The sequence below is a fragment of the Neodiprion fabricii genome, chromosome 5 (genome assembly GCF_021155785.1).
Source record: "Neodiprion fabricii isolate iyNeoFabr1 chromosome 5, iyNeoFabr1.1, whole genome shotgun sequence".
Taxonomy (NCBI): Eukaryota; Metazoa; Arthropoda; class Insecta; order Hymenoptera; family Diprionidae; genus Neodiprion; species Neodiprion fabricii.
Genome location: NC_060243.1, coordinates 25,423,457 through 25,447,956, shown reverse-complemented (window position 1 = coordinate 25,447,956; position 24,500 = coordinate 25,423,457). Strand labels below are relative to the sequence as shown.

The 24,500-nt window shown below is 38.2% G+C and overlaps 4 protein-coding genes across 17 annotated transcripts; 2 read left to right on the top strand and 2 right to left on the bottom strand.

Moving 5' to 3' along the window:
* The first annotated feature begins 1,520 nt into the window (after window positions 1–1,520).
* Window positions 1,521–6,419, top strand: LOC124183771 (lon protease homolog, mitochondrial). 2 transcript variants are annotated; one of them, XM_046572732.1, is made up of 10 exons: window positions 1,521–1,865; window positions 2,013–2,240; window positions 2,331–2,503; window positions 2,731–2,984; window positions 3,065–3,256; window positions 3,416–3,720; window positions 3,804–3,943; window positions 4,026–4,308; window positions 4,389–5,292; window positions 5,374–6,419. In XM_046572732.1, the coding sequence occupies exons 1-10, from the start codon at window positions 1,582–1,584 to the stop codon at window positions 5,608–5,610; spliced, it is 3,000 nt and encodes a 999-aa protein (XP_046428688.1). In that variant the 5' UTR covers window positions 1,521–1,581; the 3' UTR covers window positions 5,611–6,419. The 2 variants fall into 2 exon arrangements, with proteins under 2 accessions (XP_046428688.1, XP_046428687.1); XM_046572731.1 differs by having other exon boundaries at window positions 2,680–2,984.
* On the bottom strand, window positions 6,346–7,671 carry LOC124183777 (gonadal protein gdl). Of its 2 annotated transcripts, none has more exons than XM_046572743.1 (2): window positions 7,182–7,671; window positions 6,346–7,122 (listed from the first exon to the last, which is right to left on the bottom strand). In XM_046572743.1, exon 2 carries the CDS (start codon window positions 7,067–7,069, stop codon window positions 6,545–6,547), a length of 525 nt encoding a protein of 174 aa, XP_046428699.1. In that variant the 5' UTR covers window positions 7,070–7,122; window positions 7,182–7,671; the 3' UTR covers window positions 6,346–6,544. The 2 variants fall into 2 exon arrangements, with proteins under 2 accessions (XP_046428699.1, XP_046428698.1); XM_046572742.1 differs by having other exon boundaries at window positions 7,249–7,670.
* Window positions 7,672–13,795: 6,124 nt separating this feature from the next.
* Window positions 13,796–16,529, bottom strand: LOC124183818 (histone-lysine N-trimethyltransferase SMYD5). Of its 2 annotated transcripts, XM_046572866.1 has the most exons (6): window positions 16,382–16,529; window positions 15,849–15,928; window positions 15,239–15,531; window positions 14,837–15,158; window positions 14,587–14,764; window positions 13,796–14,495 (listed from the first exon to the last, which is right to left on the bottom strand). In XM_046572866.1, the coding sequence occupies exons 2-6, from the start codon at window positions 15,891–15,893 to the stop codon at window positions 14,155–14,157; spliced, it is 1,179 nt and encodes a 392-aa protein (XP_046428822.1). In that variant the 5' UTR covers window positions 15,894–15,928; window positions 16,382–16,529; the 3' UTR covers window positions 13,796–14,154. The 2 variants fall into 2 exon arrangements, with proteins under 2 accessions (XP_046428822.1, XP_046428821.1); XM_046572865.1 differs by lacking the exon at window positions 16,382–16,529 and having other exon boundaries at window positions 15,849–16,293.
* An 18-nt stretch (window positions 16,530–16,547) lies between these two features.
* LOC124183810 (poly(U)-binding-splicing factor half pint) lies at window positions 16,548–24,340 on the top strand. 11 transcript variants are annotated; one of them, XM_046572850.1, is made up of 12 exons: window positions 16,548–16,732; window positions 17,042–17,108; window positions 17,449–17,587; window positions 18,022–18,150; window positions 19,399–19,464; window positions 19,801–20,012; window positions 21,564–21,622; window positions 22,218–22,431; window positions 22,530–23,016; window positions 23,136–23,356; window positions 23,534–23,927; window positions 24,150–24,340. In XM_046572850.1, the coding sequence occupies exons 4-12, from the start codon at window positions 18,102–18,104 to the stop codon at window positions 24,257–24,259; spliced, it is 1,812 nt and encodes a 603-aa protein (XP_046428806.1). In that variant the 5' UTR covers window positions 16,548–16,732; window positions 17,042–17,108; window positions 17,449–17,587; window positions 18,022–18,101; the 3' UTR covers window positions 24,260–24,340. The 11 variants fall into 11 exon arrangements, with proteins under 11 accessions (XP_046428806.1, XP_046428805.1, XP_046428804.1 ...); XM_046572849.1 differs by having other exon boundaries at window positions 17,449–17,594; XM_046572848.1 differs by lacking the exon at window positions 17,449–17,587.
* The last annotated feature ends 160 nt before the right edge of the window (window positions 24,341–24,500 follow it).

Here is a 24,500-nt window from a genome sequence, read left to right as displayed (position 1 = left end):
AATAGACAGGTTTGAGTGTCGTTCAAATTCCATAGCATTTGGATCACGGATTAATGGTTCGATTACCATGGATGGTTCAAGGTATTCTTCAATAGTTGAAAGACATGGGCTGCTTAAAAAATTCTGGTTATATTTTTTACTATAACTATAATCGCCCTGCGTTGTAGAATATCTGGAATTGTGATCGACAGCCTCAACAGCATAATTATGTTGCAACTTCAACGTTTCCATAAAGGAAGTAGGAAAACCATCATCTGCAGTCCTCTTCCGAAGAAAATTTTCTTTTACCTTCCTGGGCACATTTGACAATAAGTCACAATCCGTAAAACTTGAATAAGATTCTTTCATATTCATGTCTTCTTGAGCCAGATTTAAAGTTGACCTATGCTGAGGAACAGATTGATCTTGTTGCTCCGTTTTAGCTGTCACAGATCGAACTGGAATAGCTGACACGGCTTGTAAAGCAATCTTGTGCTGTTGAGGCAGCAATCGTTTTTTTAGCAGTGCCATTGCTGGTGGAATAGGAGGAATCATGTTGACATTGTTCTTAGATCGCTTGCTTTTGCCAGAGGTTTTTGCGTTTTCTTTATTCCATAAACTCAGTCGCTTTCGTGATTTATTAACTTCACCGGATGGTCTGAAAGAGAAGCACTTTCAGCTATACATACCGCTGTGAATGTATACATAAACTTTTTATAAGCTTGTAGTATCAAGTACATTACTCGAGATAAGCACTAGACTAACATGAATTGTTCCTTGGTCATTTTATTTAGCAATTTCGCAAAGAACTCCTCATTATCATCTAGTCCATCGTTTGCTGCAGTTGAGTCTACGTATTGCGACATGATTTGATAAGTTGATGTGCGACGTCTCGTCACAGTCTCAGACACAGCTATACGTTTGTGTGAAGGATTATCTGTTGATCGTCTCTCTATACCACTGATCCTTACACGATCTCGAGCCAGCTCCCATATCTCTGGCATAGACAGATCCCTTAATGAAATAACGCCTTTGTTCCCGTTGCTATTATTATTCCCAGTTGGCAAGCGACGGGCGCTGCCGAAAACAACTGGTGACGCAAAATTGGGTTCTAGACTATTTTCTTTAATTCCACTCATATCGACACAGAAAATTAATGGAGCTTCGTCAGTTGGCTCTAATTAAAGATAAATAACTGGATGTCGACGTGCGTTGGATTATATCGAATAGGGATAAGTTTCTGTATTGAGATCGACGTTTTACACTTATCTGTGTCGCGTCGTCAAGTTCGAATACACAGAGTAAAATCGTTTGAATCTAGTCAAGAGCGCGGGTTCTCGATCCACATTTGCGATAACAGCTGTCTCTCTCGCTTTGCGCCGTGATTGGCTGAGCACTTTCCCTCAGCTAATCACCGCTGCTACTACTTTCAGCACAATTCACAGCACAGAACATGGTCAAGATTTGATACATAACCTCGTAATTTCTCGATAGTTCGGTCCGCGCTTCTAGCATTCAGGGATTAGGAAGGAGATACACAGAGACCCAGACACTTTGGACAACACACCGGAGAGTACATAATCGTAACAGTAGTCGATCAAAATGCGAATATGCGTAACGGGGCTACGACTTAAATTATTACCAGTATATCGGTACCGAGTTACATGGAATCGAACCTTTTCTAACGTCCAAAGCTCGGCGAATTGTTCGGGGAAATTTGCCGGTACAGCTACGCGGCAATGGGGAAGAAAAATTCTCACTGGAGAAACGATTGGCCCTATCAAGGCGTGGGAAAAGGGCTCACGAGGGCACAGGCAAACCACCGCCTTTATTGCCATTCGGGGGTTCTCGTCTAAGAAGTCCGGGGACAAAGATCCACCTTCCAAGTAAGCTCTGGTTTTCTTATTCCTTAATCGTTACAATTAATGTTATCGTAACATTACCCTCGACTCCATTATTTCAAATGTTGCATCATCGACTTGTTGATTCACAAGCACTTATTGCTGTCCATTGCTATTGTTTCATATTCTCAGTGGAAGCGAGCCTGAACTCCCTGACGATTATGCTGCTGCTCTGCCTGCAACTGTGGTTGTTCCTGAAGTCTGGCCGCATCTACCGGTTATAGCTATAAACAGGAATCCAGTATTTCCTCGGTTTATCAAACTTATCGAACTGAGTAATCCAATTTTGATAGATGTTATACGTCGTAAAGTTAAACTGAACCAGCCGTATGTTGGAATATTTTTGAAGAAGAGCGAAGAGTGAGTAGTCCTTCCTTTTTATCCGTTCTTCTGAGAGCGTTAGACACTGTCCAGCACACGAACATTTTAATATCATCATTTATATCATAGGAATGATGCTGAAGTTGTGCAAAATTTGGATCAAGTGTATTCTATTGGAACTTTTGCTCAGATACACGAAGTACAGGACTTGGGTGATCGGTTGAGACTTGTTGTAATGGCCCATAGAAGAGTGAAAATTACTGGTCAAATACTAGAAGACTTTTCTGCAAAATCACCTCAAGGTACAGTGTCTGTAAAAGAATTAACAGCGAATTTAGACACCTGGATTATGCGCTGTTAGTTTTAGAATAACTGGTATGGGTATGGAGCCTATCTGCCTATCTGCTGAGCTTGTTACTAATAAGTTTATTGCAACTATATTGTATATTTTAACAATTGCGCTACCTGCTTTACACAGAGATGAAACTGACGTTTCCACTACTAAATACCACAATTAACGTCCCTATAGAAGACACGGTGGCTGGTGGTGGTAAAAAGCATCGTAGGGCTATGCTGAGGAAAAGAGCTGAACCTAAGGCTGCTGAATCAGTTGATAAAGTTGAAGAAGCTACCGAGCTCGTACCACCAGAACATGAGAAGAAAGAAGATTCTACAGAAAGAAAAGTGGAAACAAGTGAGGCCACTTCGGAAACTCAACCATTGCTCATGGTCGAAGTCGTCAATATTTCACATGAGAAATTTAGACAAACAGAAGAAATAAAGGTAGCTAACCTGTCAGTACTTTTTCTGTCTTTCTATTGTCTGAATAAAACATGAAATAATTTTATACTTGTAATATGCAGGCACTAACCCAGGAGGTGATCAAAACGATTCGAGACATAATTAGTATGAATCCACTGTACAGAGAATCACTTCAACAAATGCTGCATCAAGGTCAAAGAGTCGTTGACAATCCTGTCTATCTTAGTGACTTGGGTGCTGCACTTACAGGAGCTGATGCTCACGAGTTGCAACAAGTACTGGAAGAAATGGATGTAGGTGGAAGAATATTTATTTTGGATTAAAAATTTTAATTACTTTTATCATTATTATTCATACTGGAGTTGCTATAACCTCAGGTAAAATTACGGGTTTCGGAATAGGTAAAATTTTTATATAAATTTATCGACCATGACATTTTTTTATACCTGTAGATTCCAAAAAGGTTAATGTTATCATTAGCGCTCCTTAAGAAAGAATGTGAGCTTAGTAAACTGCAGCAAAAAATTGGAAGAGAAGTAGAAGAAAAAGTAAAACAGCAGCATAGAAAGTATATACTTCACGAACAGTTGAAAGTTATAAAAAAAGAACTGGGATTGGAAAAGGATGACAAGGATGCAATTGAAGAGAAATACAGAGAACGTATTAGGCAAAAAGTTGTACCCAAGCCAGTCATGGATGTCTTGGATGAGGAATTGAACAAATTAAGTTTTCTCGAGAGTCACAGCAGCGAATTCAAGTACGTTGAGGTTCATAATTGAATACATGAATAAAATTTGTAGGTATTTGCATAACACGTAATTAACGAAAACGACTTTTTAGTGTGACGAGAAATTACTTGGATTGGCTCACATCTATGCCTTGGGGAATGACAAGTCCAGAGAATCTGAATCTTAACCAAGCTAGTGAAGTTTTAGAAAAAGATCACTATGGCATGGAGGATATAAAAAAGAGAATTCTTGGTAAGACTGTCATAATAAATGAATGTAATGCTAGTTGAAAAATCGTTTTGTTCTCTTCAATTTTTCTAATATTGATTTGCAGAATTTATTGCTGTTAGTCAGCTGAAAGGTTCGACCCAAGGAAAAATATTATGCTTTCACGGTCCGCCAGGTGTTGGTAAGACGTCGATAGCAAGATCTATTGCCCGTGCTCTCAACAGAGAGTATTTCAGATTTAGTGTCGGTGGCATGACTGATGTTGCCGAAATCAAGGGTCACCGGCGAACTTATGTAGGTGCAATGCCTGGAAAGATAATTCAGTGTTTGAAAAAAACAAAAACTGAAAATCCATTGGTTCTGATAGACGAGGTTGATAAAATCGGAAAGTGGGTATTTTTTCCATCGCTAACAATAATGGTTTGACTATGGGTGATGCGTTAATTATCAACCAATTAATTTTTTACAGGGGACATCAAGGCGATCCAGCTTCAGCTCTGTTAGAGATGTTGGATCCTGAGCAGAACGCAAATTTCTTAGATCATTATCTCGACGTACCAGTAGATCTATCAAGAGTCTTATTTATTTGCACGGCAAACATTGTTGATACTATCCCAGAGCCTTTGAGAGACCGAATGGAGATGATTGAGATGTCAGGATATGTAGCTGAAGAGAAGGTAGCTATTGCCAAACAATATTTGATACCACAGGCCATGCAGGACTCAGGACTGTCCGAAAATCACTTGAAAATCCATGACGATGCATTAAGTCTATTGATAAAATCCTATTGTCGAGAATCAGGAGTGAGAAATTTGCAGAAACACATTGAGAAAGTTTCGCGCAAAGTTGCGTATAAGGTTGTTAAAAATGAAACAGACAAGATCGATCTAACCAGCAATAATTTACAAGACTTCGTTGGAAAACCTGTCTTTGCTCATGATAGAATGTACACAATCACACCACCGGGTGTTGTTATGGGATTGGCATGGACAGCCATGGGCGGATCTACTCTATTCATAGAGATAACGATGAGAAAGCCCATTGGCATTAAAAAATTAGAAGGCACATTTGAAATAACTGGTCATCTGGGTGACGTGATGAAAGAGTCGACACGTATTGCAATGACTGTGGCTAGAAATTTTCTACAAAAAGAAGATCCCAACAACACATTCCTTTACGATGCTCATCTTCATCTGCATGTCCCTGAAGGTGCAACACCAAAGGATGGACCAAGCGCTGGAGCTACCATCGCAACAGCCCTAATTTCGCTTGCAAAGAATAAACCAATTAGGCAAAATGTTGCTATGACTGGGGAGCTTAGTCTTATGGGAAAGGTGCTTCCTGTCGGTGGCATCAAGGAGAAAACAATTGCAGTAAGTAGTTGTATCTATGTGAAATATTGATTTGATCCAGACATTGAATCACACGTAACTCAACCAAATTTTCATTTTCAGGCTAAACGAGTTGGCGTGAATTGTGTATTATTACCGGAAGAGAACAGAAAGGACTATGATGATCTTCCTAAATACATTACAGATGGTTTAGAAGTACATTTCATATCAAATTTTGATGACGTTTACAGAATCTGCTTCCTCGAAGGATCCAGTGATCCGATTGGTGCTAGTACTGAACTTAACGCCGATATTCCATCACAATCTCAATCCCCATCAACTGCACAAGCTGCTTCTTGAGTGATTGGCTTTGCAAGTTTGAAATTGTTTGGAAAATGTGACGATGCTATACGTACAAATGGTTCAATGGATTACCAACTTTGCTGTGCAAATTACGTGAAAATTTCTCGAATTCCCTAGGACTAAATTTGTTTTAGTGGATGGTATGTTGATGAGAAATCAAATCGCAGTTTATTAGCTCAGTAACCAATCCGGAAGTAGAACAGAGATTCGGAAAAGACTGTAAATATGTAAAGAAATCTAAGGCGCATAGATATCTGTTAGTAATAAGATTTATTACTTGCATTCATGGCTGTAATTTCATCGCATCTTTTTGTTTAGATATTGAGTGGCATATAAGCCATTCAGTTGCAGTGAATCACAAAGAATGAATACTTGAAAATAAAATCTACTACTATTGTGGATTGTAACCCAATTATATATTCTAGTTGACAAATTGAAGTGTAAAATTTGTTTACATACAACTGTTTTGTAAAAGTCACTAGCTACTTTAAATATTTGATAGTGTACAAAAACAAATGCATTTATAATGTTGTACCTGCCCATTGTACTGTTATTGGGTGTATTATAGGCCTGATATTATAAAAAGGTCGTCGCAACAAATTTTGCAAGAATTGAAAATGTTTAAATCAAACCAAACAGAGTTAAAATTACAATGATATACCAATCGACCAAACCTAAAAGTAAAGGTGGTATCTGGTAACCTTAAAATATTGTAAATGAAAAACAGACTGATTCTATAGGGAAAGAAATCTATTCAACTTTATTTTCATCGCATCTGTATGTGAAATACAAGCTTGACATTCGAAACAAGTCTGATTGCATTTTTTCTTAAAATTGTCACTGATCACTTTGATGTACTGTATAATTGTCATTTGTGATTTGCAGTATAAGCTAGTTCACCACACATAGGATAAGATTTGTATGTGCATGATCAACATGGAATTTCCATTTTACTGAGCCGTATTATGAAGTCGCAAAGTCTCATCTGTACTTGAATTTCTGTGGGGTTATTGGTGACGTAGAATCCAGGAACGCCAGCTTTTTCTAATATGCCTTGTTGGTCAGATACTTTTTGATCTAATTGCAAAACCAGTTTCATATCAGTTTGCCGCAATTCCTCTTTGTGTTTCTTTTGTAAAATCATTTTTGCTGTGACGCATTTTTCTTCGTCATGTAAATTAGATAAAGCCTCTTGAACTTCAATTTTTTGTTGATTTAACAGCTGGAGTCGCTGCTGAAACAAGTGTTTTTCTGTAACGTGTTGAATTTCCATCAGCCCTTTGACTATTTCGAATATAGTATCGTTTAACAAAGAATTTGCCAGTCCAGACAGAAGTTCATACGGTAGACGCATTTGGTATTTGGGAGGCAATTCGCTGGCCATGTGTTGTAATTGCTCAACGAGAAAGTAGAGCTTTCTCTGAAGATCCTGCGGCGTAGGATTTACAACATCCATAGTTAATTTCGAGCGTTCATCGCATCTCTCAAATTCCGTATTTTTTTCTTGCGCTATTTATTATAGAGAATGTGATTGACGTTCTTCGATTTAGATTAATTGTTAAACGTACCGTTGACTAAAGAATCTTCAGCCAACGAGGGTACACATCAGAATAATTCTCGAAATGATTTCATTACCTTCGAGAAATTTGAAAAATCCTCTGTAATCTGCACGGCCTTCTTGATTTCCCTACTATCATATTATAGTTAATGGCTGCGATAAATATATTGCTCACCAGACTCTGAAACTCGACGATATTTCAATACTGACAACTAACATGGCACTTAACCCACTTAACAGAGACTATTTGTGAAATGTTTTCTTGCGTGGTGTCACCTCCTAGCATCCGTACCAACTCGCCATTGGTGAAATATTTTCTATGGTGTTGCCATCTTCTACTAGCGGTATGAACCATGGAGGCATGAACTATCATTTACACAACAGCCGTGATCACTGATCCTTGATATAACTGGAACATGGTCTAGTGAGAGAGAAACCTGTCTAGTAAGATCCTGCTGCCTTAAACGCAAGCCGAGAGATAGCGTCATCTTGTAGTTGTGTCTCTTTTCGTACGGTCCATTCCAAAAAGCTAGATCGAGTAAACGGAAATTCGCTGCACATAAATACTGATAACCCTGGGTTATTTGCGTAACAGTTTGCCGCGTCTGGCCGGGTTTGGGAGTATTAGTAGCTTCACGTATCAACCAATTAGCAACTGACCACGCCGGTGAAAGAAGTGCTAACACCATCGCGTGCAAAATGTTAGTAACATACCGTCGTCATAGTGAAATTGAAAATTTGACAAAATCCCGTTCAAGAAATATTCGTAGTGGTCGGAGAATTCATACTTCTTCTGACGTCGCATATTACGGCAAAGCTCTAAACATTTGATCGCGTAGCTTACGTGGTGTTTTCACCCGGCCGTTGAGATCATAGGGATACATAAAGCGCAAGCAACGGCCTGAGCGTCCCGTGAACGGATTCGAATCGGTTCTCTAAAGGATAGAAGATAATAATTCTTCCGCCCTCTCTGTCGGTCTGCTCATGGAGTGGGGGGCCACGAGAGGGGAGAAACAGATAGGCGGGCGTGTGGAGCTACCCCCACTCCATGGGAAGAGCAACAAAGAGGGCGGGAGAATTATTATCTTCCGTCCTTCCCAGAACTCATTTGATTCTCTTCTGGACGCCGTGCGGAATCAGTCGTTTCCGAGCGATCAGAGTGAAATGACGTGTTCTCGGCATTAGTTCAACATTCAGAACGCGTTGTCCGATCGGTGTACTTGCACCATACTCAATTGTGAATAATATACGAAGAATAGCGTCTAGACTGAAGAAAACCCGAGTTATCCAAATGAAAACATCCTACGAACGTGAAAGTGAATTTCGTGCCTCGAGTTTCCATTGTTGTGTGTAACTTCAGATTTCAGTGATGTCTATTTTTGTTTCTGTGCGTCGTGTATTAATTTTACTATTTTTTTGGCTGATTTTCGGTAAATGCGCAGTTGTATAGTTAGAAAGTTTATTCAGTCGGTTCAGACAGGCAGTTACAGCACAAAAACTGACTGGAGGATCGAGTGTTATTGTGGTGCAGATTTTTGGACTATATAAGAGTGACGATCTAAATTACGTGAAACGTACTTCGCTTCTCCAATAAACCTCAGATGTTGCAAGAACTGCTACATATAAAAGTGTGGAGCAACCCAGAGTCGAGGTAACAATACTTATTTCAATTATTGTTTGATAATTTAAGGTGGTACATACAAAGCCAAGCTTTGGTTCTTGCATAACACGCAATGAATACGAAACTGGACAACAGTAATAATTAATTTGCAGACTGAAAAGCCATTTTATTAAATTAATCGAAATGTTCTGTTTCGTTTTTTACAGATCTAAGCAGAGACTTCCGAGTAATTTAACAATTTCTCCGCAACGTTGGTGAGTTTGCACGTGTTAGGTTATGGGTATTTCCCTGGGATTCCTCTGTCACGTGGCGTGGCGGTAACAATTGTTGCACAAATCATCGATTTCTTAGCTGCATGGATAGGCTCATTCACGATCACAACTTGCTTGACCTTCAGTCGAATAATTTTTTTTTTCACAATTCAATTTATCGTAGCTTACTTAAAGTTATACATTTTGCACGTTGCTAAAAGTGGAATGAGTATCGCGACAGGCAACCATCACTTACTCGGCACTCGCGAGATCGGATTGCGTTTCACACTGCTGTAGTAATCTACGTTTGACTTTACCGATGATGTCGTTTAAGTGGTGGGTTCACCTGAGGTTTGAACGTAGTCAATTATTCACATCATTGTTAAATCGATAAAATTCCAAAGGCTGGCATAACGTAACGTAATGAAATTGCATCTTATATTATGTATCATTTTCAATCTTTAAACAGCCAACAAGTATTGATCAACTGCAGGCTTAGCTCGCTTAGAAAAATGATAATTGGCATATAGGACGTTTTTAATCAATTTTACAAAAGGTTAATGTACCGATAGTCTGCCAAGATTTACTACAATATTAGGGTTGGCGGAATGCAACTGCGATACTATATTCTGAGTAGGCAGACTATGATACAAAAACATTTTGCTCCCAACAGGTAACCAACGAAAATGTAAGTCGGTGACCACGGCGCAAATGATGAAGAATGACGTGTGTTGGAAAAAATGGAGAATCGTTTAGATCGAATATAGGTAACCGGGTAGGTAGGTGGACGTTTTGGGATACGTCGCGGGGCTTATGCATGCGTGTGTGAGTCTCTTTTCCGTTGAATGGTTGCGTTGGGAAACAGGCAAGGGTAGGAAGGTCGCGATGTACCGTGATGTTACTAACTTTTATAATCCACAGCGTCAAATGATCACAGAAATTGTTTACCTAAATGACTCCGTATTCGAGTCTCTCGATCATTTGTGAGCATTTGAATATTAAAGAGATTGAATTTTCTATTTCTTGTCGCTTTGCAACCATTTTTCAATCGTCACTCAATTCAATTCAATTAAATTATTTAGTCATTAGCGACCATTATTGCATGAGGTTGATCTCTGTGATCGTCTGAATGAGCAAAACGCATCTCTGGACCATCTATCGCGTTCCGTGGTACGCTAGATGGAGAGAAATGCTGAGCTCGAAGACTTCGCGTCGAAGAGGACCGCCGACCGTCACGCCACACAATAATGCATGCCCTCCAACCTCCCTCCCGATTTCGATTCGATTAATGATCTGAGAAGAACAATCCGCATAGCAATGTACCTAATTCAAAAAGATACAGTTGTGGATTGGGTTTCTACAGAATTTTTGGGACAAGTCCCAGGTAATACAAATTTTTTGACAGTTTAATCTGTCGCGCCTTATTGCGCGTAGATTAATTACGAGAATTGGACGCAGCCTTTTGCGCGTAAATTAATAACGGGAATCGGACACGTCGTTTTAAGCGTCGATTTTGTAAACAGTATATAAAAGAGTTACGTACTCTAAATGTACTGATCTTCCAACTCTTCGGTCAATTTTTTTACGAATAATAACATTTTCAAGTCCCACAGCGCCTTTTGCGCGTGGACTTGATATCTTTCAGTTATGAGAGAAAGCGCAGGATTTGAAACCTGGCGCTCAACGCGCTGGTACAAAAATCTCGGTAGTGTATAGTGATGGTGGAGAATCTTGGCGTAAGTATTTATGAAATATATCTGAAATGTACAGAAATACACGTTTAACTGATCGCATTATTTTCTGTTTTAGGACAACTAAACCAATTTCTTAACAAACGAACAGAAAACTGTAGAATGTTTAGTCGAAAAATATATTCACTTTAATAACTCAAAACAGAAAGAGATATCGATTTAAACAATTGAAAATGTTTCTTATTGATCAATACAATCAATAATCGAAGCAGCGAATAGTAAAGCGAATATCTTGTTGAACTCCACCTATTTTTTGTGAGTGTATGGACTTGTGTGATTGCGCTAACCACATCTTCGTATGTTTCAGCTAATCAAACTTTTTGTCTATTTCAGCCAATACAACTTTCAGTCTGTTTCAGTTAATCAAACCTTTTGTCTGTTTCAGCTAATCAAACTTTTTGTCTGTTTCGACTAATCAAACCTCTTGCCTGTTTCAGCTAATCTAATATTTTTCTGTTTCAGCTAATCAAATCTTTTGTCTGTTTCAGCTAACCAAATTTTTTTTCTGCTTCGAGTAATTAAAATTTTGGACCATTTCAGCTAATCAAACCTTTTGTCTGTTTCAGCTAATAAAACTTGTTGTCTGTTTGAACTAATCAAACCTCTTGCCTGTTTCAGCTAATCTAATATTTGTCTGTTTCAGCTAATCAAATCTTTTGTCTGTTTCAGCTAACCAAATTTTTTTTTCTGCTTCGAGTAATTAAAATTTTTGACCATTTCAGCTAATCAAACCTTTTTTCTGTTTCAGCCAATCAAACCTTTTGTCTGTTTCAGCCAATCAAACCTTTTGTCTGTTTCAGCCAATCAAACCTTCTGTCGGTTTCAGCTAATCAAACTTTTTGTCCGTTTTAGTTAATCAAACCTTTTGTCCGTTTCAGCTAATCAAACCTTTTGTCTGTTTCAGCTAATCAAACCTTTTGTCTGTTTCAGCTAATCAAACCTTTTGTCTGTTTCAGCTCATCAAACTTTCTGTCTATTTCAGTTAATAAAACTTTTAGTCAGTTTCAGCTAATCAAACTCTTTGTCTGTTTCAGCTAATCAAATCTTCTGTCTGTTGAAACTAACTAATTTATCTCTTTTTGGTTTGTCATATTTTTTACTTATCTAAGCTAAGTATATTTTTGTCTGTATGGACATGTGTCACTAATTATATTTTCATCTGTTTCAGGTAAATGAGTGTTATTAACTATACTACTGAAAAATTAACGTTTCCATTTTTAGGCATAGGTCTGGTTCAGGTCTGATTTAGTTTTATTTATTTAGTGATTATCTCATACATCGTAAGAAAAAAAAACCCGTGCCCGAACATTTAAAGATAATCAGCGTTCGCTTATAAGATAAAAACAATCACCCTTCATACATAATTTAAACAACCATCTTCCATTGATAATTAAAACCGTCATCTTTAATCGATAATGAACAGTTAGCGGGTCATATTAACTGAAAAAGTTCGAACAAACTGCGAATATACGCAAGTAACAAATTGATTGGGAAAAACAGTTCACCATAATTAACACGTGAAACATGGTTATCCACAATTTGTCGAAGAACGTAAGATCGATTTTGCTATTATTCTCCGTGGAGTAGGCCTACTGGGGATACCACGTAAAAAAAAACGCACCGGGTGCTCTACCGCTTGCGGTGGTGTGGAAACGAGCATAAGTGAAATTATTTTCACTCGTTAAATACTAACAGATTGTAGTTTTTCAAATGACAATTTTATTCTTGCGTAAATTCAACTCATTGTCAATAAAACTCATACTTCCATAATGTGTAATGCATGTGAAATCGTAATATCTTCGGATTTCTCTAGTTTAGTCAGAGTGATTTCCACATAAATAAATTTTCTTTTTGATAAATTCCGTTTCTTAGTCAACGTCAACAAGGTGCACACATCTTTAGCAATTTCCACGTTTTTCCACCCCGCTTAACCTTTCGCAGTCATTATTAGGGGTTACCGGAAAAGTGCTGAAATTCCGGATAAAATAGTATCGACTTTGGCGCTATACATATTTTCAAACTCGAAATACGTAACAATTAACACGGGCACTGCCATAAATGTATAATAAAGTGGAGAGATATGAGTAATTATAATCTGGGTCTCTTGATAATAAATTTCTGAACAATCTTGGGTTTGGGGGTAGGCGGACAGATTCACAATTGAACCATGTAATATGAGTAGAAGTTGAAAAAAGGAACCCTGAACATTTAAAATTTTTTTTAATCACTTTTGTAATAACGATTACCTGAGGTGTATCAGGATGTGTTAGAGCGTGGACTCAAACATTAGTAACAATGGAGTATTACCTAATTTCCAAAAAATATATACAAGTAGTATTTTTTTTTGTAGAAAGGTCTGGGTTTTCCGCTGCAAATAAACTGCATTTTCAAAACACCACGGAAATCTAACGTCAGTTAAGAAATTCGTTTTATGTGTCAGCGGCATATTCTTTCGGAATAAAGGTATGAGCAGTGACTGAAGATAAATATTAGTCTCTTCAGTTAACGGCACGAGTTAAGTATTAAACATATGTACAGAAATTACATAAGGTACATGTAGGAACAACTGTATATTACTATTCTTTGATTAACTTCTTCGAATGTATCCCATCATTCGCATTAAGAAAAGGTTTCTAACTCTGTTAACAGTAAATCAGGTGCATGTTTATTGTGCATCTATTTAGATAACATTATTTTTGTCGATCCGATGGAGTTTGATTGACATTGCCGCATCTGGCCCAAATGAATTTACATCATTGAAAAGTATGCGGCGTCCTAACGGGATTATGTGAAAATTTCAGTCTACTCTCGTTCGAGATTCCATAGGCAGAATAATATTCGACTCCGTATTATCTGGGTACATGTGGGTGAGCGATGGTAACATCAGTTCGTGTCGCTTTTACTTACCGACCACTTACCGGATTGCTATCTCTCAACTCGCTGCGCAGCGCATTATCTTAAGTTTGAGCGATAGAATATGGAAAAGCATTTGACAAGTGGATTGTGATTTTTATACTTTTGAGGGTCGTTTTTATTACGTGGTAGGGTCTCACTCGGAAGTGTAGCGGTAATAAAGTACAAAATACCACATTAATTATATGTTTAGTAAGACGCTATTAATACCGCAAAAATGCATACAGATACTATATATGTAGGTATTGATATTTATTACTGACGTATAATATCTGCTAAGTGAACGTGAGCGTAGACATATATTGTACTTGTATAAGTACGTGTGAACATGCATGTATAAAAAGTGATGTAGACATATTATTGCTGCGTTTTAACGGTATCGCCGGATAGAGAAGACAAGCTGCCTGAATATTTCACAGGCTGTTAATGGACAGACACATTAATTTTTTACATGTCTACATCATCACCATCGTCGTCATTATCGTCATAGTCATCCGAAGTTTCATTAGGATCATCAGCTTGAGACAGACATTTATCACACCTGCATATGAATAGATAGAGTGAACTGAGAGCTTTCTGCCTAGAGTACCTGCTCCGCTCTAAGGCACAGTCATCCAAATAACTGATACAAATCTCTTCCTCCGGCCGTATGTCTCTGACTGCTTTAAGCACCAGAGTACTATTAGAGTAAGGAAATTCGACTATCGCGTTTGGCGCACAGCTGTGATTGGCAGCTGATTGAAGTTTGTAGAGACCTGAGCCTTCGTTATTCAAAAATGATCCGACGACTGTTGAAAATCACACAAGTACACCTCGTTTAATATAATATTTCAAATTATTGTAAATAAATATCAGAATATTCGAAAGTCTGAACGTTACCTTCTTCCATGTCATCGTAAATCCTATCAATCAATTTGTCAACTTCCATTCTTTTGTTCATAGGCAGTTCAAGTGCCGAAACCTTTCTTACCCATCGGCTAAAGGCACTTGTTCCAATACCTTGGCCATTGGTTCCAATTAGAGCCAAGATACTCCTAAATCCATCAGGAGTGAACCACTGAAATGACAGTGATTAGTTGCATCTTACACCCACTACAATGGACGTAACATTAACTGAATTTTGACATACATGTGCTACAGCCTCGTTGTTTAGAGCGGATTGTGCCATTTCTCTCAACATATCAATCTGGCCAACATATTTTTCTCCTAATAGATTGTGAGATATTTCTTGCGTTTCGTTGACGGCACGTCTACAAAATTGGCCAAAAGTATATAGGATCATTTCCTTATCTGAACATTGCTGAACCATTGAAACCATTCTAGCCAGTAACATTATAGTAGCCGTTTCCGGCGGATAATGCATCTGCTTCCATGCTTCGTTTAGTCTCACCAGAGGATGACTGTCACTTCCAGGATCATTGCTGGACTTGTGGCACAAGTATTGGTGATACCTGTTGATTGTTTACTTCGTTAGATCATTTGCTTACCATAATAGTCGGACTGAAAACCAAAAGCCATTTCTGCAATCTACCTGCCAAGGCTCTCCTGCTGACATTCCGGCGAGCAGTATTTCACTCCGCAGTCTGGACAGGCTACAATTGATTCCTTCTTAGTTTGGCAGCACTCGGGATAAGGCAGGACTAAGTCTGGTTTGCCAGCAAGGCGTCTTGCATTTTCTTCCGCTGTTTCTAGCGGGCTCATGCAATTGTCACAGGCAGAGTATCCATACTCTGCATTCCATGAGAATTGGCAACAGACCACAGGCTTCTCTTGGAATATTTGTTCCCCTTCTTTGAATGATTTCAAAGAAAAGATGCCTTTACCCTGCAGCATAGAAAAAACTACTCTTAATATACAAATGTGTGGAATATCCGAGGGAGTAATAGAACAAAAATTATAATGTTTTAGAGAATGAAAGTGCGCCTTTGAAGTACAAAAAAATTGGTAAGATGGCAAATAATTGCAAAGTGACATACAATATCTGGCAAACTATTTTGGGAATGCCTCTGTTGCGAGCAGATTATTTCAACCGGTACTGGTCAGCTATGCATATCGAAAGGCTACGCATATGTGCTGGGGAAAAAACAGGCATACTTGAATAACCATAGCAAATGATAAATCTTAAAAAAAAGATTCCATACCTTTTCCTCGTCGATTATCCTGACTTCGAAACCATCGCCTTCCATTGTTGGGTTTAAATCTGTCACGTGTGAACGGAATTCTAAAAACAATACCAAACGTCACAAAGTCGAAATACCGGAAGATTTGATGTACTGATCAGATAAAGTTTGTTTGTTAAATCGCCTTTCTTTCTCGAATCGCAAGCCTAATTTATTTGATCGTCTTAAAATTAGTCGAACTCGCGGTTTTTTGTTCAACCCGTTTTCAACTGGTTGTCAGGTTATGTGTAAAAGTCCTATGCAGCAGAGTTGATCGTGAAATAAATTGAACGGTAATTCTGCTAAAGATGGTTAGCTTCACAAGTTTTTGATATGAGTAATAATCTCAGATCATAGTTGACATATCGCGGCCTACGTAAGAATTAATTTCAATTTATAAAAATAATTTCACTATTGAATTAGGCGTTTATTGAAAAAGTAAAAATGATCGTAAAATTATTTCAGAGATTTGAATCTCCTGCGCTTGGTCATATGCTCAAACTAAATCAACATACCAACTAATGCTATTTTCAGTGCGATAAACAATCTTTTATCTCTTTTGCACTTCCGAGTTCGTAATTAGCTCTACCTCTGTCCTAGGCAACTGTTGGCTCTGCCAGCTAATTTCAGAACGTACACAAGACAACGAGTAGATTCGAGGAGTCGTCGGAAGCGGAAAACCGGCCATAGTAGAATATCTGCGACGACGCTTTGGGCAGTGGATTGTGATCGTATCGAGGTGGTCCAGAATCCATAATTTCTGAGAAGTCTGTTATACATTACTGTGGGACGATATTCGTTTACACGATTCGACGTACTGCATCCTGCTTGTGCTGTGTTAAGATATGAACGGAACAATGGCCATGGTAAGAATATTTTTTTGGCGTTTCATCGAATACAGAATACCGTGAGGGACTCAGAGATCATCGGTCGTTTTGTCGGTGGGACGTTCGCGTTAGGATTTAGCATTATGGCGGTTATCTACTTTAACGCTAATTAGTCAACGATATTGTACCATAAAGCTTCGCCTGTTGAACAATATGATTTTCAGAGAAATGTCCACACTCTTTAGATCCTAGGCGTGAACTCTACGTTGATGTATTCTCGCCAAACATCGCATGAACTTTCACTGTCAATTGGGCCTATTAGTTTTTCAATATTAATTTGAATTCCAGGCACCACCTACCAACACTCAACAGCAAACCAACGCTGAGCCACCAGTTAAGAAACTCCGTACTGAAGGTAATACGATGTGCTAAGCCTGTCATCTTGAATCAGATATTACTTATCGTGGAAAAAATATAGCCTAATGTTTAGAGAGAAGTATATTAAAATACAGAAATTGTTAGGTAATGTATAAAAATACATACAGCATATAAGAATGAAATGGGCTCAACTGTTTACCGGTTTATTGCTCTATGGCCAAAATACAATACACCAGTTATAATAATACATACATGTAACATAGTGGTACAATGCACTTGTTGAAAAGAGAATGGTATGGCGATATGTCAACCAGATTTGGGCGATGGGCTCAAATAAAACTAATGTATGGTTGTCCTTCTGTTCTGAGATGTTACAGCGGAGAGACACAGTACAGAGTCTGCGGGCTGAGACTGAGCTGAGACTGAACGAAAGAAAGAAAGAAAGTACCCTTCGTTCGTTGAACAGAATCCGAGTTTCAAACTCCCTCCGACTACCTACGCAACGTCTAGTGCCGAGTACGCGGTACTCGATGCATATATAAATGTATATTAGCTAGGTCAGCACTCACCTTTAGGGTAGCTCGCAAACAAACAATTTTCAAAATCATGCTATCGTGATTTTACCTGTGAATACTGAATGGAAGATTACAAAGTCCATTTACAATAACTCGAACAGTATGTCGATGTAGAGTCCTAGGTGAGGCAGGTAAGTTTTTAAGGACTTTGTAAAGAAAGATTCTACGAAGCGAGGAGCGGAGGGTATAATATTTTTTATTCTTAGGTAAAGCGTGTATAAAATTTCTCATAACAGGATTCTTAGCTAGAATAATCGGCTAGACGTTGTAGCCCTTGGCTCGGTGAGTCAGCTGACATAAGTTCCAGAAGGCAAAAAATAAGCAAAACAGACGGAAGTCCACTCAGAGAGTTCTCCTTTTGCTTTGTGCTTACAGATTACTGCCTCGCCTCGGTCCGTCGGATATATTGCGCGCGCAACCTTCATTGTTCAGCCCTGAGCTCTGTTAGCTGTTAAATGAATGAAAATGAGCACACAAGCGGCAACCGTTGGCCAAAATGTCAAAGTAAACGAAAGAAATCTTAGAAGATACGTTACACGTGTTCTGATTTCTGTTTCAGAGACTAGCCCTACCAATTTGGTCACGAATGAAACCCAACAATTACATTTGTCGATAGGGTGGTTATATTAAGTTGGCCCCGCGTTCAGTCAAATGTTAAAAAAGCACGTACCATTGAAAATTGAATGACATTGTGCAGGGATAAGGGACACAACGCAGCTGTTAGCCTAGTAGAAGAATTTCATAGAATTCCACCGCCATGGGCATCATTACAGTTTTCATACCTCATTCGCAAAGAAAGTTAGAAGATCATCCACAAAACAAATTCATGAAATCAGTTCCAGAGAATAATATTAGCACTCGGTTAAAAGATATTAAGAAATGTCCATTATAGACCATTGAATTAGTTAGCGTGCAGTTTTAACCGTCAGTTTAATTTATTTCAACTGGAATTTTTGCAATTTGGTTTTGGATGGTGCGTGCGAAACGACTAGGGATTCTGTTCCCTAATTTGTCAATATAATATGACACGATTTATGTGTATGTGTATGCACATGCAGAAACATACCTGGATATTTAGTACATATATTTACGTGCATACATGTCTGTACTGCTACAAACGTCTAATTTTTGATCACATGAAAAATGCTATCGCGATTACTTTGACTGTTTTAATTTCTTTAAACTTACAGTTTGGCGGAAGGTCCGGGTCGGGGAGCTGCTGTGCACGGCAACGTTCCTTTTACCACCCTGTCTCCTATAATATAGCCAAAAATTGTTCAGTGTACTTTCAGACATGATTCGTCCATTCAATTTATATACAAATCTGGCTCACATCAGTATTCATTGCCACTCAAAATTGTTGAATGTTACGGTCAATAACAATTTTCAACAAAGATCTGTTTTCTTTCTTTGTAGTTTTTTCTTACTGAATTTAAATTCAAGTATCTAACAGCAACGTGCCGTATTCTTGGTCCATGTTTAATACAAAAAATAATAAATCAAGATGTTTATCGGTCATCTTGTCTTGAACTTATACCAACCAAACGATAGGATTGGCAATATATCTCCATGATTCCCAAATATTTCTGAAAAAGCCGACTATCGATAATGCTTCTACCTTCATGAAAATAATTATTCATTGCTCAATTTTATTACGAATGGTACCAGTGAATCACATTATATGATGGTAGAAGTAGTAAAGGTGGTCCTGCATTAATTGAAAACACTCTCTAATCTGTTATTCTTTTATAGGAAATCCATCCGACTTCTTGCCAGGGCCTATATATGATCTGAATCAGACCGGTCAAGTCGTTGCCGGTAAGTTAAAGATAATACTGTTATCTTTGCATAAACATAGTTTTTCAGCAATCCCATCCATATTTATGTGTCTAACATTACCTCAAACAATTTCGCATAACTAACATTTTTTAGTAAATAATTTCGTTATTCTAATTTCTAAAAGTATGATGTATCAATATTTTGTGACAATAAAGTCGTTGAGTCCCTTTGGTCATTTCTTTTGGCCGAAGGTTGACTCCGTCCTCGTGGACGCTGTGCTGATAAGATCTGATATTTTTCTTAGTTGTTTAGAAAGTAAAAACATTGAGAAAACATTGTTCCTAATTTGCTTGTACTATTGATTATTCTGATCAGGTCCTGGGGCAAAGTACCTGAGCCTACCAGGTATTTTGGGAGCTGGCTTGCCCAAGATTACATCAGAACAGCAAGATGCGGTGAACAGAGCAAAAAAGTATGCAATGGAGCAGAGCATCAAGATGGTCCTGATGAAGCAGACTTTAGCTCACCAGCAACAGGTGAGACTGCAAAAAGTTTATGGCTCGGCAATCGGTTCGATACCTAAAGAGGTATTAAATGTTTTCTCCCTCCGTCAACCTACCTATATACATGCATTTCGAAAGAGATAAAATTATCATATTCAAGTTTACCCCTTGACAATTTTTAGGCAAATGTGAAAATAATAATAAGTTTCTTACAATTGAATGCATCATTGTTTCGATCAATTCGTTATTGCTAAAACAATTTGGAAATGAATGGCTATAGGTATGGTCTATAAAAAATTATGATAAGTTATTAGCAGGTCGCATGGTAACATGAATCAGAATAAAATTATACTTCTAAGCCATCCAAATACTTGAATGACAAAGGGGTATCAGAAATGAGTTTTTCTGTCATCAGGGCTGTTTTGTTTTTCTGTACCTCATTTTTACAAGAATTAATCATAATTTTGCGTCACGCTCATTTCTCACAATATCATCACTGCGTTACAGGTATTATTTCGAGTGTAAAATGAAAATCAGCTAGTAATTTTTTGAATTTCGGCTGTTTGCACAAATTTAGAAAATACTTGGGTTTTCGGAAATTGCTAAAACAGTTTCTTAAACATTCTGCTGCTTGCAATGTGAGAAAAAGATTTTTAGATTCTCTTTTCGAGTGACCAAAGGCTGATACTCTCTTGGTATGTAAATCCTATCACCAATCCGTCTGACGTGTATTAACACCTCTATTAAATTTGTGGATTCAGCACCCAGATCCCAGTACGTATAAAAATTAAATTAAACAACGAATGGTTTTTTGAATATAACTTTAAGTCTGATCAGTTGATTTTTTCTCCCCCGCAGAAGAATAAGTTGGTCCTGCGGCAGCAAGTATTATTGCTAATGTGCAGGTTAGTGTCAACTAAATCAAGGACAAACTCAATACTGCCTTACAATCAATCTTTCCCTTTCAACATTTCCCTAAATCGCAACTGTATACGAAATTAGAGTTTTTAATACCAGTCGGCGGGAGCAAAGCAGAGCAGAGCAGAGCCATACCAACGCAGAGAGGATTAGTTTTGCATGGGCTATGAGCGATTCGAGAAAGTATCATCTTACACCATTCTATCCTTGACTATTTGACTCTTATTCTCTATATGCAGCAAAGAATCTAACTTTTCTTATCTGTATTGATACCTACGGAAACGAAAAAATTACATCTCTCAGATGGTGTAATAGAGTTAATTTCTGTTCCACTTCTTCTGCTAGAACAATCTAAAGCATTGTATATAGCTGGAAAAAGTATTATGGATGATGATTAAAAGTTAATACTTGTATTATATGGGGAAAAAAGTACTTCTTTTTTCATTTTTCTTATCCCTATTTGATCATGGTCAAATTCCTTATGTTTCCTATTTCTGTTGTATACAATTTGACAACAATGCGCATATTGCCTGGTTGTTCTTTCAATGTTGATACTAGGCAACACTTAGATATGGTAAAGTAAAGAAAGGAGAAGAATAGTCAAGGAAAGAGGTGGGAATGACAATGAGATCGGGGGATTTATGAAATGTGAACAAACGGTGGTGCAAGTAAGGGGGAGGGATACCAATAGAAGGCCTGTGGTCCTTTGTGTTGCAGCAAATGGCTAGTCAGCGGAATCAGGTGCAGAGACAGCAGGCTCTCGCCCTCATGTGCAGGTTTGTTTGTTCTTTGCCTTAGATTCCTCTGCCCTTCCTCACTCGCTTCCTTCTGCCTTCCTATTATCATCAACTGGTTTAAAACCATCCTTTTCCCTTATATAACAATGCCCAACACTTATTTGCTTCGCCTTTGCTCCCAATCATAATTAACTATAAATCACCTCTTTCCTGCAATTACAATAACATCTCATACGTTCTAACTTTAGTCTTGTCAAAATTATGTTTCTAATTTAACACCAGAGGCAAACCGTTTGCATAGTCGCGTTAAAAAAAGACAAATTATCTTTACTTTCTAGTTTTACTTATTAATATAGAAATTACAATACAAGATAACATCTGACAAATTAAATTAAATTCAGTAGAAACTCCGTCAAATCTTAACTGTTTGATATGTCATAACACCAAGTTCAAGAACAAGAGTAAAATTATGGTTAATCACTCTTGATACGTTGTAATCAAAGTAATACAAATGAATGCCATGCCTCTGGCCTGTTAGTATATATTTGGCCAACACATATCCAAGAACAAAAATTTACATCATTGTCCCATACCATCCCAATAATTAATTTGGCAATACCTATCGCTACAACAGGGTCTACGTTGGAAGCATAAGCTTCGAGTTGAAGGAGGACACCATTCGTCAAGCTTTTCTTCCATTTGGCCCCATAAAATCAATAAATATGTCATGGGATCCTGTAACGCAGAAGCACAAAGGCTTTGCGTTTGTTGAATACGAGATTCCAGAGGCAGCCCAACTTGCATTAGAACAAATGAACGGTGTCATGATTGGAGGCCGTAATATCAAGGTACAGTTATACACCCTAAATCCAATTAACCTACTCCACTTATAAAGATTTTTGCGGCCATTATGCAGTTTTAATTAATTCTTACTCTTGGAATACAGGTAGTGGGACGCCCTTCAAACATGCCGCAGGCTCAGTCCGTCATAGATGAGATAACTGAGGAAAGTAAACACTACAACAGAATCTACATAGCGTCAATTCATCAAGATTTGACCGAAGATGACATAAAATCAGTGTTTGAAGCTTTCGGGCCGATCACTTACTGCAAACTTGCGCAAGGTAGTTCACCCCACAGACACAAAGGATACGGCTTCATTGAGTATGAGACGATGCAGTCAGCCTTGGAAGCGATAGCGTCTATGAACCTTTTTGATCTTGGTGGTCAGTACTTGAGGGTTGGCAGAGCCATAACACCACCAAATGCACTGATGGGACCTCCGAGCGGTACAAGTATGATGCCTACGGCTGCTGCAGTAGCTGCAGCTGCTGCTACGGCCAAAATACAAGCCATGGATGCAGTAGCGAGTAATGCTGTTGCTTTGGGTCTTACGAAATTGGGCACAAACACCCCACCCATAATAAACCAAGGTATTTACTATTTAAAACAATGTATCAATAGATGGACTGGAAAAATCAAGGCTAATATAGTTCGAAGATATTGCATACTGTTGATACGAATGAGTCTAAGTGTACCATATCGTTTTCAGCCCTACCTGGAATAGTAAGACCTGCAATAGCGACCACAACTATCATGGCACCTCCTACCATTGCCAGTGCCGTGGTTCCGGCTGTCATTCCACCACCCGGAATTGCTATTCCACAAACACTAACACGTCCACCAGCCATAATTCAACCTATTCCTGGTCAACCTACCGTTGTCATCCCACCACCAGCAGTTATCGCGCCAACTTCTGTGGGGGCTCCACTTGTAAGTAGAAATACATGATAATAGTAATAATATATGGTCATTAGCATCGATCTTAGAATTCAGCTTAAATTCAGCTTAAATTCATATTATGCAGGTTGGTTTCTTTGGCTGTTAAATTGAGTCGATACTTTGAAGACATAAAGATAAATCATTGATTAACTGTTATGTACTTAATAGGTTCCAGTGACAACTGCTGCCAGCGTGGATGTCGTCAGGAGGGCTCAAGAACAGGCAGCACACCAGAAACAGCAAGAAGAATTGCAGAAGAAACTCTTGGAAGAAACTGAGCCGCAAACACTTCAACAGCAGGAGAACATGTCGATCAAGGGGCAGAGTGCTAGGCATCTTGTAATGCAAAAGCTTATGCGTAAAGTGGAATCAAGAGTTGTTATTTTAAGAAATATGGTCGCACCTGAGGATGTAGATGAGAGTTTGCAGGAAGAGATCCAAGATGAATGCTCGAAATTTGGCGTTGTTGAAAGAGTAATCATATATAACGAAAGACAATCAGAAGACGAGGAAGATGTCGAGATTATTGTCAAAATATTTGTCGAATTTTCACAAATGAGTGGTAGGTATTTATTTCATAGTTAATCGTCATGTTGTACGTAATATTGTTCATATGCATGCAAGTCATTGTCGCTTGCAATTAGTTGTGGCCGGTGTAAAGCTGACAAAGAACACATCAAAATAATCAGTATCTTATCTGCAGATAATCCGTGCGGTAAATAGTAGACATACCAATGTGTGGCAAATACGAAACTGAACTGAACGTTTTGTATTTTTATTTCAGAAGCTGAAAGAGCCCGTGATTCACTGAATGGTCGGTATTTTGGCGGTCGACTGGTTAAAGGAGAGCTTTATGACCAGGCCTTATTTGACAACCATGATTTCTCTGGTTGACATGCACAATGGTGCTTGCTTTTGTCACCTGCATTGTAAATTATCAGACCGATACCTCCTGCCGCAGAAGAAGCTGAACAACAATCAACACTACTACACTACTTCGATTCGTATTTAATTCATAGAATTCATACTTGGTTTTCTCGTGGTATATGAGAAAATTTTTATTTGATACAGAGCGATAGGATTGATAGTTCAAGTTTCAGAGTTCATTTATGTATTGTGATTTAAATTTGTATTA